The sequence below is a fragment of the Nothoprocta perdicaria genome, unplaced genomic scaffold (assembly GCF_003342845.1).
Source record: "Nothoprocta perdicaria isolate Ctin4 unplaced genomic scaffold, notPer1 scaffold_17, whole genome shotgun sequence".
Classification (NCBI taxonomy): Eukaryota; Metazoa; Chordata; class Aves; order Tinamiformes; family Tinamidae; genus Nothoprocta; species Nothoprocta perdicaria.
The window spans coordinates 2,616,576-2,631,886 of NW_020454871.1; the positions used below are offsets into that span (position 1 = coordinate 2,616,576).

Sequence of the window (15,311 nt, forward strand, 5' to 3'; positions counted from 1 at the left end):
TGCCGTCAAACACCGCCTGCCCCAGCCTTGTAGAGTACTCTGCACCTCAGACAAGCATTGTTTGGGGGSAAGGGGTGGTTGGTTTCTCTAACAAATTATTTATTTGTTTTTGATACGCTGGGATGAGATCAAAGTTACTTCAGCTTGTGTTCTGCACAAAGGTCTGGATCCAGTTTTCTGGGAGTGAAGCTTCATCTTCTCGTGGCTTTGATTTCCCCCTTGCAAAAATCATGTTTATCTACCTTCTTTGTTATGTATGTTTAAATGCCTTATACGTTACAGGTATTATTTCTCCTGCTGAATCAGCTGCAGTATCAGCCTCCATTTCCCCCCACGTTCACCCAGCATTATGCAAACGTAAAAGATTTTTTAGGTAACATAGACAATGAGCTATAACAGTGGTGACAGATATTGTGATTACTGCAGATAWTTGCGATTCCTCAACGCCATATAAAACTGAAGGCAGAAGTGCCTGTTCAAGGCACTTGCTGATCTTTGTAGTAYTTGTGGCCACCAGTGAAAATGGCATCTCAAACTGAGCTGAAATGGAAGCTGTTTATGTATCACCTTCCTATTATTTTCCATCAAAACCCAATATAATTCTAAATGAAGTAGAATTCATTTTGAAATGATGTTCCTGGTGTAAAGGAGGATCCTGAATGTGGTTAATTAGGCAACAACAAAAAAGCACGAAATGAGCACGGCTGATTCTGCGGATATCTGATGATCACACTGAGATATAATCAAAGCAGGGAAGCCTGTTGCTTCTAATGGTTTAAGTGCCCTGTGCACCCACTGCATACACTGAGTACAATAAAATGGTGTATCACACTTCCCTTCATCATACCCCACACATAATCCATACTCCCGATAATAATAGCAGGCATAATTAATTCTGGCTTAAGTGTTTAGAAAGTTAAGTGCTGCAATTATGGGCTTTCCAAATGGCAGTATTTAGAAGCAAGAAAGTATTCCCCACCCCCACCCCATATCTGAGCACGCTGAAAAACTTCAATTCAGCAGTGTGAGGAAAAAGCCCCTGCAGGAGCACATTTTAATGCGGTATTAATTGGGTAAAGGAAGAACATAGCTCGGGAATACAGAGTGTATATTTAGAACAGGACGAATAATATGAAATTCAAGTTTGAAGACTTCCGTTCGGCTCTACGTCGTGGTCTTTGCAGCACTTTTGTTTAAATGGATTTGAATGGCATGGACATTTCTTTTCATCTGTCATTTACATTCATTTTACCTCTTGCAATTGCCTCTGCCAGCTTACATGCTTGTTTTCTGGTGAATCTATTAATAAGATTTCCCACACATCAAAAGGATTTCTGTTGTGCTAAGGTAGAATATAATGCACCTCAGGTGTTGGAGGATATCTAGCTTCAATTTTACCTACTAAAAGTTATTAATGAGTTCTGTGAATTAAAAAAAAAATAGAAGTCAGGAGAATGCTAATTGTCTGGTATAGATTTTCCTCCATTGCTTACACGTGTAGTTGGTGACTTGCAGAATAGCAAGTGTAGCCGGTAGCTGGCTCCTGGTTTGAATGTGCCCCCTGAATTGACAAGAATAGGACCAAAGGTCAAATTAATTAGAAACAGCGGGAGAAGGAACGTAAGCAGTGCTGTTTATTTTCAAATGCTTTGCCTGGAAAATGTGTGAAGTGCATTTTATGTTGTGTGCAAAACACAGTTACCCTGCATGCCAAGCAATAAGAAATAGTTTAAAGAATTCAGCTAAATTGACTTCTTTTTTTGAGGGGGCAAATTTATGCATAATTATGGTTTCAGGGTGAGCAACCAGGACAGTCTTTGGTACATCAGTGATGCAGCCAAGCAAGCCAAGCTGCACACGGAAACAGAATTACCCCCTTTTTTTGGTTGTTGTTGTTGTTGTTATTGTTGTTGTTGTTGTTGTTGTTGTTATTATTATTATTATTATTATTATTATTATTATTATTATTATTATTAGCCGGGCATCAGGAGCACAGTGCAGACCTGAGGTGTTGCATTTGCTGTTGCGTGACTGCATGTGACAAGGGAGGGCTGCACCGCTGAGCTTTCCTGGATCAGCAAGTGGTAACCATCCTTGATCCTCAGCTTGCTGTGAGAGTCGGGAAGATACCGGGGGTTTATAGGCTGCAGGTTCAGTGTACCTCCTAGGGAGAACATTATTTACCTCTGGATTAGCTGAGCTTTACATGAAAATTGAGTAATCCTGAGGAAAAGATGCTTGAAGTATTAATCTTCTGTCCGTATACGCTTGCTCTTTTTTCCTCTCCCTCGCCCCAAGCCCTTTTAGTTTTCAGCTCTCTGGGTCATTTGGGCATGCAGGGACTCAGAAGTGCAGTTGTACAATATCTGAGTATGCCATAATGTTATTTATTGGCTTATGTGTACAGCAAATGGCGGGGACCTGCCTGCCTTTAGGCAGAACCGTACTGATCTGGCTGACCTACTGAGGCCCGATGGAASCACGTGGGCCGGGCAGGCTCTGGGGAGGCAGAGCTCTCCCGCACTGCCTGCTCGAGCGGCCCGTCCTCCCTTCTGCCCACTCCTCTGCTTTTTTCCTTGTCATTTTGGCACATTTTTGCACCAGTATCATTCCATGGACTTCTCAGTAACTTAAGGTACTAAGTCAACAGTTCTGTCTTCTGCCCATATTTCTCCTGTTTTTCAGCATGACCTAAGCATAGGAGCTCTCCTGCGCAGCTCTACATTTTCCAGCAAAGCAACCCAAGGCCACAGGTGTTCYGTATAAAACCTGACCTTGGCCTTGAGCACCTGAAGCTCACAAAGGCAGCCCTGGGGTAAGAGCTCCCTGTCCCACAGCTGCAGACTCTTAGAGTCACAAGAACAAATCACCTGCCCGTAAGTTTTGGCTGCTTTGGAATGAGGGCAGCTGCAGGAGCAGTAGTCCCAATGCTGGAGYGAAGGCTGCTGCTTTAAGCTCCTTCATTAAGGTAACTGTTTTGTTCACGCGTTTACCTCACACATTTACTTCACATTTCTGCAAGAGCCTCTCTTCTCATTTTGCCCAGAATGGCAGCATTTCCTCAAGCAAACCAGCATTTGCTGCGTTACTTCAGTAACCTGTGCTGTATAGTCTGTTTTGTGAAGGAAGATCAGTAAGTAATCTCAATATTCACAAAGACTGGCCCCTCTGAATAGGGGAATAAGCTACTGAGGCTTAAGGAACAAAGGATGGCTAATGGCTTTATATTTTGCTCTGCTGCAATTACACAAGTAGTGAATTCTGAGAGCCAGATTGATATTCTGATTATCCGGGGGAGCGAYTGCAGAGGATAGTATCAATGACACAATACAGCACTTAATTTCATAAAATTTTCCCCTTTTCAAATGTGTATTTTAGATATCCATTTAGAAGTGCGACAGTAAGCTGTAGCTCAGYTCACTGCAATAATTTTGAATATTTCATATATTTTTACTGTAAATAACAGTCAAAAGCTTATTATCGACCTGACAGTATGAGCTCTGAAAATAGTGATGCAAATGGGAGACTTCTAGTTTTAATCAAATTAAGTAAGTATAATGCCTTTGGTTAAAACAACAGAGAGATTTTTTTTTTTAGAGGAGAAAAAAAAAAGCCATAAAGCACAAGACTCATTTATTTATTTATTTAGGCTGAGGTGAAGCTTAAGCGATGCACAGCTACTTCTGCCAACCRGTTTGAGGATACACCTAGAGCATGGCTTGTCCTTTACATATACATGTTTCTTCTTGTAACTTTAGGAGATTTTCTAAGTATAATATAAGGAACCAAAACCAGATATAGTGTGTGTGTGGGGGGGGTGTTAATTTTTTTTAATTTTTTTTTTTTTCCTGCCCTTCTCCTCCTTTCCCCCCAGGAAACACTAGTAAGAGGAGTTCTGCTCATTAATGATGAGGAAGGCGTATTTTTCAAGCCTTTTTACATGAATACTTATGATGTTTTGTGAAGTTGCGTGCACATGGTATTGCTTCGCAGAGAATTGACCTTTAAATGAAAAACTGAATAGAAAAATATTGCAAATGGAATTGAATCATGTTCTTGAGATTTTTTGCAGTTTTCTATAGCTCTAATAACCTYATCATTCTTGGACTTAATGGTTTAGCCTTGACTGATACAATGCAAAAGTAGGGGCTGGAGGTCAGTGAGTAATTCACTGGATGTTGTTCCATAAATCTATACCTAATAAATGAAAAAAGGCCAAATATATCTATCTGAACTCCCTCTTGAAATCTATAAATTTATAGAATGAAACTAGAGCTAGAGTGCTATGTACATTTAGGAAAATAGAAGTTCTACTCTATTTCAGTATTTAACACCAAGAAATTATTAAGTAAACAATAGTGTTGCTCTTAATATTCAGCACTACAATAGCAYCTTATGAATATTTCTGCTAAGTAATGTCAAGTATTGCCAAAATGTTTATATGTTGTTATTTATTATTTTATCTCTCTTAACAAAAAATGACTTTGTCTGTCAGAAATCCATCATTCAGAATAACACTTCAAAGACATTAGGCTGGGAAGAGAAAAATGAGTTTAAAAAGTTAAAACTGAGACTTTGCAATTTCTCGACCTTAGCAACAACACAGCTGTAGTGCRTCTTTCCTGTGTAATTTTTATTTAATCACATGTCAAATTGAAGACTTACATGAATTAAAGTTTAAAAAGCATTCTTTCAAGTATCATTTTGACATCTAGTTAGCATACAATAACTGCCTTTCAAAAGCTAAATAAAATGTTTGACACTGCTTTAAATGTTATTTTCAGTTTTATTTGCTCTTTTATTACAGTTCTTTGTTGAGAAATGCAAAAAAGAATTTACGTGTTAAATGTTGATGGAAAATGGCATGATAGGTATAGTTTCTGCTACAGAGAGGATTTGATTCTGAAAATAAATACTCACTGAAGTTTTTAATCAGGAGTCTTTGATGTCATGGGTTTATCAGGATGTYTGTTCAGCAATGACTTGGACAGTCGATGCCTTCGGTGCCCATTTGTTGCAAGAGTAAAATAGGAACATCAACTTAGTTTTTGTTTATGTCGCTAAAGCATAATATAGGTGAACATTTCCTGCTTAAAGCATGTCACGGTAAAAAGTTTCTAYGCTGCTTTACCTACCTGAAAGGGTTTCCCAAAATTATTCTTTTGTAGTGTCTAATATCTGAACTGTATCAAGCTTGCACTTTCTATCAGTTACGTAAAATTTCATGTGCCTTTAGGAAATTAGTTAAAAGCCTGTAAGAATAGCTTTAGAAAGGACCTTGAATATAAGCTTCCAAGTTGACTTCTCCTCGCTTGAACCACACCACTTGAGTGTGGGTGAATTCAGCCAGCAGATTTGACAACTTTAATTTCCATTTGCACAGGCAAAGGGATGCCTTCTCTCCACTGTTCTGCTGTGCAGCAGGTAGTAATCCTCTCATTTCAATACTATTGACTAGGATAATCATCCAAATGGAACCAGCATTCATCTGGGCCAGCAATTAAGCCTTTTGGAAATGAATRGCCTATGCTTCCGGTATCTACAGAAATTAATTAAGTGGGAGGAGTTATTTAAGGCAAGACTGAGTGAAGGCGTAGAACTATTTACCTATCTCACAGTGCTGCAGTACAGTTACATCAGTAATCACTGATTACYGGAAGAATGTATTCTTATTTATTTATCAGTGCTTTCTGTTCTTTAGAAAGAAGCCAGATGCTTTATTTTTCATTTGTAATTAGTGAGGCTGTAGGATACCAATGATTAATTTTAAGGAAGTTTAAAACGAGCAGGCTAGATAAATTCGGATGAAGAACGTCTAAAGGAGTTCTCTGGCATGCTTAGATTTTCCAGCATTTCTGGAGTCTTGGCATTAAAAAATGTGATGTGTTGTCAATAGTAATAAGGTAAATATGGAGAACAAGGAAACAGTAGATCTGTTAGACCTGAAAAACATGAAGAAAATTAGAAACTTAAATGGATGTAATCGATAAAGAGAACGGTAGCTAATGCAGCTGTACTCATTTAATAAAAAAAGAGGTCTTGTTGAACAAGGTTGATCTTTGAAATGATGATGCCAATATTGGCAATAATAGGAGTTTTTTTCTTTTTTGTGTGGAAAGGGAGAGGAGGGGAAAAAAGCTGAACATGATTTTATAGTTTTCAAATGAGCTGAATACTGTTACTTTGCTGTGTAGCACCCACTCCAACAGAGAAGCTCTTCATCTTGCTCTTCAAAAATAGTCCAATGCAAAATCCCTTCAGACCATATTGAAGAATTTTTTTAAAATTACTAAATCACAAGAGATGATGACAATAGTGCTTTTATTAATAGTAGAGTCTTTGTTGTCTATTTGCACCTGGTAAGTGTGGCTAAGACTGTTGAATGTCATCTTAGAGGCTCCAAAATAAAATACAGATTATTGCTACTAAAATTCAGAAGTTCTTTCAAATCTGAGTGACAAATGCTAGGTCACATATTTTGTCCTGCCTACCACATGACACCCGGGGAAGAGTAAAGGGARGACACGAGAATTTGAGCTTCCTTCTTCACCGCGCTGGGCTCTTTCCAGGTCAGGCTGTAATCTTGCTCTACCTGGTGTAGCCCTCAGCAGAGTTCTCCATTTGCTCTTTATTGTAATAGCAATAATTTACCGTTATAAGTTCAGAGAAAGGAAAAATACTGCCTTTTCTTTCTGGAGTTCCAGTATAACGACTTGTTTCCAAAGGGGTGGGAGTTGGATCCTTGTAAGCTGTTTGTTTTTGTACGATTTTGAATTTTACATTGATAATAGCAGTTTTGTGTGTGTCCATCAAAGCATATGGAGAAAAGGATGGTAGTTATGGAACAGAAGTTATAGATAAGTATAAAAAGATTTGAGCTGGAAATTATAGTTTGAGTAGGAATTTTCTTTAAGAACCATTGAGAAGAATAGTTGGCCACTACTGATGATGATATCAAGTTATTTATGATGTGTGTTTCATGATTTCCTGGCATTTGAAAAGTAGAACCTCCTGAGAAAATCAATRTTAATAGCAAACAATGGGTCTTAAAATTAAAAATGTTTTGATCTCTTTATTCACTGTCTGTTTAACAGTGGGGGGGGAAAAAAAAGTGAAATAGTCCTTTTCTGTTGTTTCCATAATGTCTTAAAGCATCTCCTAAACGAGATGAGAATTTAAATCAGAATTATCATCTAAATAATGTAGTTAATTCAACACAACTTAAAATATTATCTTTCTTTTTTTGGTTAGGATCTCCTTTTGTAAGGATATTCATTTACTTCAATGAATTAAGTTAATAAGGTTAATAGTTTAATGTTTCTCTGTTGATAACTGCTGTTTTTTCTATTACCTTTTTTTCAGTTTTTGATTATAAATTGGCTAACCCCTGGTGTATAATTCCAGAAATCATCTCTTCAATGTATCCAAAGCTATTTACTTAAACTCGTCTTTTATTATTCCCACTGCCACAGTCTAATTATTGTAGTGAAAGACTGAACACAGAATAGTTCGAGGCTTTGATCAGTCTTCATATAAATTTCAATAATGAGAGGAAGGTTTGAGGATTTCTGAGAGAATTCCCCCCAGACATATGCTGCTTTTCCAGAATGAGCTGCGTTTTGTGATGCCAAATGAGACCTCTGACAGGATTTGTGACTGGGTTTCTGCCATCTCTGGCAGCAAAAATCAGGCTTTCATAGCCATAAAGTTATTAATTGATCATAAATTCAATGTTGTTATATATTTATCAGAGAAACTATAGTACTTTTCCCTAATTTTTATCTTTATTTTCAGCTACCATTCTTATTCTACTATGAGCTTCCCTGAGGTTTTCATCCCACATCAGTGTTTTTGGAATCCACTCAGAATATATAGTGGCATTGCTTGCATTTTTCTCTTGCCTTTTAGGAAAAATACACTAACTTTCAGTCAAATAAATAAAACAAGCTGTAATCCTTGTTATTCTATTACTGTCGGTGTTAACTCTGTTTGGAGATAAATAGAAAAACAGCTGGAGTCTGAGGATATTTTGTAATCTTATAAATTGAAATTTAAATGCCTCAAGGAGGAAATTTCCAAAATAAATGTGACAGAAGATAAGTTCCAGCTTTTGGCAAAATTTTATTAGAATGGCTTGTTCCAGATCATTGTTTGATGTCTGCATGAATTAGGAAAATGGTAGCACTGTTCTGTGGAGAAATAACTGATTTTTTTTTCTTTTATCTTGATAAATTCTTCCAGAACTAAGTGCTTTGTCATCAGTATTATCAGGTGTGACATATTTGGGCACTTTGTCAAATTAAAAATCACGAGCCTTTAGCTAAGGCGAGTTTATTTTAAATTGTATGTTTTTTTTTCTTTCCTGGTAATAGTATTTCAGCTTTAAATATTTGCAAGCAATCTTTTAATGAGTAGGAGGGTTATTTATTGAGGGCTTTAATTGTGTTTTGGGTTTGGTTTCTCCCTTTTTTCTTTTTTCTCTCACTGCAGTAGGCAATTAATAAAAGACGTAGTGACTTTGTAGTCTCCCTCACTGTCATCTTCTGAAGAGCTTCTGCTCTATTTTTGACTACAAACCATGAACAGAAAAAAAATCATTTGTTTAAACATAACGACTCCCAGCTGTACATAATAGTAACCATGAAGTTCTCAGCTTTTCTTGAAAGCTCATACTGGTATTTAAATATAAAACTTGGGCTAATAGCTTCTAAAGAACATTCTATTCTTCAAGTTCACTGTAGGCTCGCAGTTGAGCAGATTTACTCCTGCATGGGTGCTGAATACAACAGCCACGTAAAACTGGGTAAATAAAGTGTTCACCAAACCTGTGCTTATACAGGAGAGTTTGATTATTCATAAATGCTGTCAATTATGTTTTTCAGGGTCTCATTTAAAAACAAAAAATATATGAAATATTCAATTTCCACATGAAAAGACTAGAGTTGTATAGGAACTAGGCACAGTTTTTATGTGGGGAGTAAATCGGAAACATTGTGGGAGTGTTTTTGCTGGATCAACTCAACGTAAGTCTAATTTCTCAGATTTTCAGGTAATGGTGTACTGAGAATGCTAGTAGAAATAGGGGTCTGAGAAGCAGTTGATGAATAAGAAGTAGGATAGAATAAAGGTCAAATGTGCAGCAGTGATTTCTGTGGAACCAGCTGGTTTTCTGGCCTGTGCAGGGGAAGGTGCTACCCCTGTGGCTTCCAGAGAGCCCAGTTGAGAGGTGAGAGCAGCTGCAGACAGTGGCCTACGTGGTTTAACAGAGGCCTCTGGTCACATCAAAATTTTGCACAATTTGTGTGCAAATTGTGTGCAAAGGTGTGCAAATTGTCCTTGATTTTTGTTTGCCATTTTTGAACTTCTTCCAGGGGGCTCTAGGGCCTCTTCTGCAGTCACAGGAGGTAGCTCCTCTCTCCTTTCTGCCCTACATGATGCCACGTAATTCTTGGCTGGTGTTTCCAGGGCTCCTCAGTTGCCCTTTTTTCTTCAAGATCCACCTGATGAGGTAGAATCTCTGATGGCTGCAACTTTGCTAAACCTGCTGAACTGTGGCAGAAAGCAGGGCTGGAATGCAAAATGGGGACGTGGAAGACATCCTCTGGGAAAACAGGAGCGTATCCAAACAAGCAAATGCAGAATGCTGCACTTAGCACCAGTAAACAGTTGAATAGAAAAGGTTCAAGTGGCAGAGAAGTCTTCAGAAAAAGCAACTAGGCATTGCCGTGGTTTGCAAGGTGGATGTGTTATGCTGCCATGGAAGAGGCAAAGCAGTGGTGGGACCTGCGGAGTTGGGCACTGCTGGAGATGGGAAATGATCCCTGTGCGCTGTGCCAGGCTGCAGACGTACAAGAGCAGTTTTGGAGCAGTGCACAAAAACCCATGTAGATATGAACACGTAGGCAGGGGAGAGCAGTAAGAAAGATGAGAAAGACACATGAGAGACTGCAATAATAAGGTCTGTTTATTCTGAAGCAGAGAGAAGTAATAAAATATCAAAAGATGAGCGGGAATAACCAGACTGTGATGGACAGAAGTGAAGCAGTGATTTATATTGAAAGGAGAAAGAGTCAAGTTAGGCATTAGAAGAAAACCTCTCCATTGGCAATGGGCAGCACTGGAATAGATTTTCTCAGAAAGCTATGAATTTCTTATTGGTAGCTTTTAAGAACAGTTTTGACAAACATCTGTCAGGAATGACATAGGTAAAGTGGATCTTGCCATTTTCTTGGCTGTACCGTGCTGTATGGCAGCTGTCTTTGGGCATATGTAATAATGTCAGGGTGATAAAAAGAGATTTGAAAAGTAGGGAATTGATTTCCCCCCCCCCCCCCCCTCTTTTTTCTTTAAGCAGAAACTTCATGTAACTGATGGTGTTTGACACCGTCACTTACATGGACCAAAGGTATCGGGATCTCTGACAGCATCTGCCGTGTTATAAACCAGTAAATGCTTTCCTGCATCATGGCCTCAGAAATGTAATATCTGCAATTGTCAATCAGCGTGAATCTGGAACTGGGCAGTTTGTCATTGGCTTTCAGATGAGATTTTTGATTAGGAATAGATAAAGAATTTTAAAAATTATCTTCTATTATCTTTCTACTACTTCTTTCATGTTCCTGAGGTGCAACCACGAGAGTTTGCTTACTTGCTTGCTCATATATAGTTTTTAATACTTGGACAGATTTACATTTCCCAAATCACTCACTCAAAACTCTAGTAGCAATGGTAATAAGGTAATAATGAGAATGTTGTCCTATGCTTAATACTTAAGGTACTTTATTCACATGGCCTTTTTTCAAGTATACAGCTGTGTTGTGACTGCTTTGCTTCATTGGTTCCCTGTATTTCCCAGGTTGAGACCTTTTACTAGAAAAAACAGTGGTATAATGGAAATCAAAATTGTTGTAGTGAAACATCTGAAGGGAAGTAGTGGAATTCATTAGGTTAATGGATGGGTAAGATCTATTAAAATTGCTTTCAATACGTAAAGATTCTTACTGCTGTTTCCCTGCCTTAGAGAAACACAACATGAGGAGGATGCCGTGTGTTTAGGCCCAAACATGTGAAGCAGGCTTTTAATGGGAAAGAAAACGTTCTCTGAAAACTAGGAAACTTGGCTGAGAAATAAATTGAGCCTCAAACAGTGATTGAAATCACCAAGTCGGTATACACAAGGCATCCAGAGACCTGTGAAGTCTGACAGAATCTCTCTTTATGAGGTGCCTTTCATGTCGTAGCAGGGCTCACAGAATTAAAGAAGGGGAAGAAGGCGCCGCTGTCAAGTGAAGCGGGTTTGAACACGGGGCTGCTTGCTCACGAAAGCCTGAAATTGTGCACAACTGCAGATAACGCGCCTGCAGCAGATAGCCGAAATAATACATTTCCCAAATTGGCTGCATTAAGCAATTACCGATACCGTGGTAGAAACCATGTAATTTTCTCCCTTCCTCGTAGTCTCAGCGCCGCGTCACGTTTCACCTCCCCGACGGCTCCCAGGAAAGCTGCAGCGACAGYGGCCTCGGCGAGGCGGAGGCGGGCGGCGGAGCCGGCGCCTCGCACCCGCTGCCCCTCGGCTGCCCGCGGGACGAGTACTACGAGCAGGCGTCGCCCAACAGCCGCACCGAGGGCGACGGCAACTCCGACCCCGAGTCCAGTAAGTGACGCTCGCTGGGCGCGTCGGTGCCGCGCGCGGCCGGGCCGCAATGGGGAGCTTGTTTTTAAGGCAGTGATGGAAGCAGGATGTTGCTTTTTCACATGGCAAAAAAACCCTTTTTCTGGACATCCAAAGGAATGAAGCGCTCTTGAGTTGTTGGTAAGAATTCTGGGCTGTGTGGTGTTTGTATGTATTTGCCTTACTGTTTGTACCTAAGCTCTCAGATAAGTTTGATGCTGTTGCCCTACTCTGTGCTGGATTTATCCAGAAGTTCCTCCTCCTGGAACAATACGTAGGTCTGCAAAGTCACTGGTTCTTCATAAATGAAGGGAGAGGTGGGGGCTGATTTGTCTTTTGAGGGCAGCTGTGATATGTAGTAACTGTCTCAGAAGAGCCTGTTCCTTAATTCTGCAGTTATCAGTGACTTCTTATGACACTGAAAACGGGCAAAATCTCATTGAACTTGAGACCACTTCAGACCTCTATTTACTGCTATTGCTTTCTCTGTCTTACTGTGGTAACCACAGTCTCTTCCTTAAAGAGTCTGCCTTACATAGACAACTATTACGTATCCATGGGCTGTTTGTATCTCGATTAAAATGAATGTCATGAGTAAGGAGACCTCTGACATGTTGCTAGTGGCCTAGAAAGAGAATTGCAAGCAAAGCTGTTCTGGCCTCAGCTTGGCCTGAAAGTTGTATTTCTGCTGCTTTTGCACATCGTGAAGAATGAGTTAGTAAGTCCTGTGYGCTGGGAGTAAGAGGAGAGGGACTAACCTCTCCTCTGCGAGAGGTGAGTTTTATCTCTGGGTCGAGCGGAGATTGCTGCCTCTGAGCCTGCTCTGACAAATTCATCTGGCTTTGGGAAGTCACCCTGTTGTCTTGGCCTGTGCTGCCAGAGGCTGGAGCATGAGGGGTCCATCCGTCTGGACGTGCTCCATGTGCTGCTTTCTTCAAAGGATAAATGGAGGTGCTCAGTCTGACATTCAAAACTGTGTTAAGTTGCATTGTGTGTGAAATACTGCCGTTATTTCAGAATGTCATTAGCTTTCTGACTGGGTAGCCTGTTGACAAGAACCAGTACAATTTTTCAGTACTCCATTGAAAATACAATCCATTGTTTTCTTCTATGTTTGTTTCTATATGAGAGGTTGCAATATGTCCTTAAGAATATTGTGGACAGTCAAGCCAAATTCCTCACAGAATGAGGCTCTTAAGGGTTATAAATGTAGTCAAAAAGAGAACAATTTTCAAATATGTTTTATATTTGCTGCTTTTTCTGAGCATACTCAYGATCTGAGCTTGCTTTTCAACTCCCTCCTCTTCCTCCTGTTCTTTATACTTCTGATATTTGTGCTTGACTGAAGTGTGAGCAGGATGTACATGCAACCACTATTTRGGTTGTCTTATGCAGAGGTCATGAAATAGTATCTGGAATTTGAGAAACTGTTAGAACAGGCAGGTGGATGCTTTCTTTCCATTTTAAAAGAGGCTTTTKAAACCCAGTTATTGGACTTGTCAGTGCTTTTTAAATCCCTTTTTTTTATACTTCCACAAGAAATATGGATCTGGAATGGTGTTCTAGAATGCTGACCTACAACTGGATATTATTGACACTTGTCTGTGTAGTCTCTTCACAGTGATAACTGATGTCTTTTGAGGTATGGAGTCTGAAGAAAATTTTAATTGCCTAATTATCTGACAGTTCAGTCTTAAACTTGAAATCACAGTATAATTAGTGTTTGTGTAGTGAGGTTTTTCCCTCTTCTAACATATATCTTATTGAAATAATCTAATTGATACAATGCAAAGTACATATTTACAGTGTGAAAAAAAACATAGTTTGCTCTTCTTTTATGTGTTTTATGCTTATATTGATGATAGTAACTAGTGGCACAAAAACAAGTGGGTACACATTGCTATTCCATTTGTGTTTTCATGCCGTTAAGTAAAAGAGGAAGGGAAGCAGTGTGTGTTTAGTCACTGCTGAACAGTGATTTGGTGTAGGGAAGCTGAAAGAAACTAGTCTATCTTTCATGCCGATCCATGAACGTTTTCAGCGTGACCTTAAGGGCAAATTAAAACAATGGGGAAACAGTGAAAATCCATGCTGAACTGATGATTTTGTCTACAAACGTGGTGTGTTTTTTGTTCTTTRTTTGTTTTGGGGTGGCATGATGTATTAAAAATGTTTCTGTTTCTTGGACTGAAATGTGAAATGAAGGAGTGAAAGGATCATACAGTGAGATAATGAGAAGACATCTGAATTCATACAACAGGTTAAGCAGAGACTTTATTCCATCTCAACATCTTTGATATCTGACCCATCTTAATCAGAAACACTGTCTGAAACGTTTAGCTGGTCAATCAGCTGCTGGTGATTTGGCAAAACTTTGCCAGCAGAACAGATAATGTGGAATGAAACAATTCCAATGATTCCTAATGTGACATTAAATGGCTTATTGATGTTGGTGACAAATGCTGTGTCACACAGGGATATACTCGCACATGTCTTGTCCAGCTTGTTTTCCTTGAATGGAGTTCATTGGTTTTATTTTTTTTTCCTCTAATATCAGAAGTGTTTTATTTTGGAAACATCTATTTATTAGCAGTAGCAAAGCAATTATTACAACACAACAATAAAAACCTATCTTGGTAAAACTGAAATGTTAAAAGCTAAAAAAATACTGGTAAGAGGAAGCATTACAAATTCACAGCCAGGCAGGACTGAAGCAAAGAGAAAGAATTATTGCAAGAATAAAGTGGTTAGAAAACTATGAGCAATTTTTAAGATCACCTTTAAAACTAATTGACTGTACTAATGAAAGTTAGAAAGAGACCATTTAAAATGATTTGTCTTTTCTTAATTTAGTTGCCACCTCAGAAAAGCATTTTGCAGTACCATGCAGTGTTGTAGATGCATCATAAGGAACAGATGCCAATAAAACTCTGTCATGCTAAGTCAGGAGTAATGTAAACTTGCGTGTAGATTTGTGGAGAAAGTTATCCTCAAGYAAAAGCACTAATCTACATGGTATTTTTAAAAAAATACCAGCTTATTCGATGAGCAATCTCTTTCATTTTAGCTGATAAATTCCTCAAAGTAGTAAAGATGGTGCAAAAACCCCTAGTTCTCTTTGACTTCTGCACCATTTRCGGTGAATGCGGCCGCAAGGGTGAAACTTAACAATGCCGGAGAACGTATTTAAAATCCATCAAATAAGGAAAAAGTGCTAATGCAGTATTACGGGTTTATGGTGTAAAAAGCCAGGAAATGGAAAAGTTTTAAATGTCTAAAGCAAATTGAAGCGGCATCATTTGTAGGTGTGTGTTTTTTTTTTTTTTTTTTTTTTTTTTTTTTTTTTTTTTTTTCTTAAGAAAAGACAGTAGGATGCTCCATACATTACAGGAAAACACATTTTAGATGCTAAGGAGAAATGTCAGGAGCAATCAGAGCTGATTTTGTCCTGTGTGCCCAGCTGATGGGGAGGTGGTTTATGGGGAAAACTTTATCCTATTAAATACCACTAATATGAAAATATAATGTACGAATAGAAACAGGCAGAAATAAGAGGCAATATACACGTGTGAATCCTAAATGCTTGAAATTGTTGCTTAAGTAATGCTCTCACTTAAGTGCTCTTGCTTTCCTCTGT

General features: G+C 38.8%; 1 protein-coding gene across 1 annotated transcript in view; it reads left to right on the forward strand.

The window, feature by feature from the left end:
* Positions 1-11,664, forward strand: part of LOC112944482 (protocadherin-11 X-linked-like) — a 154,898-nt gene extending 143,234 nt beyond the window's left edge. Inside the window, exon 3 of the mRNA XM_026035926.1 lies at positions 11,458-11,664. Coding sequence (XP_025891711.1) covers positions 11,458-11,664 — 207 coding nt within the window. The remainder of the gene's footprint in view (positions 1-11,457) is intronic.
* Positions 11,665-15,311: the final 3,647 nt, after the last annotated feature.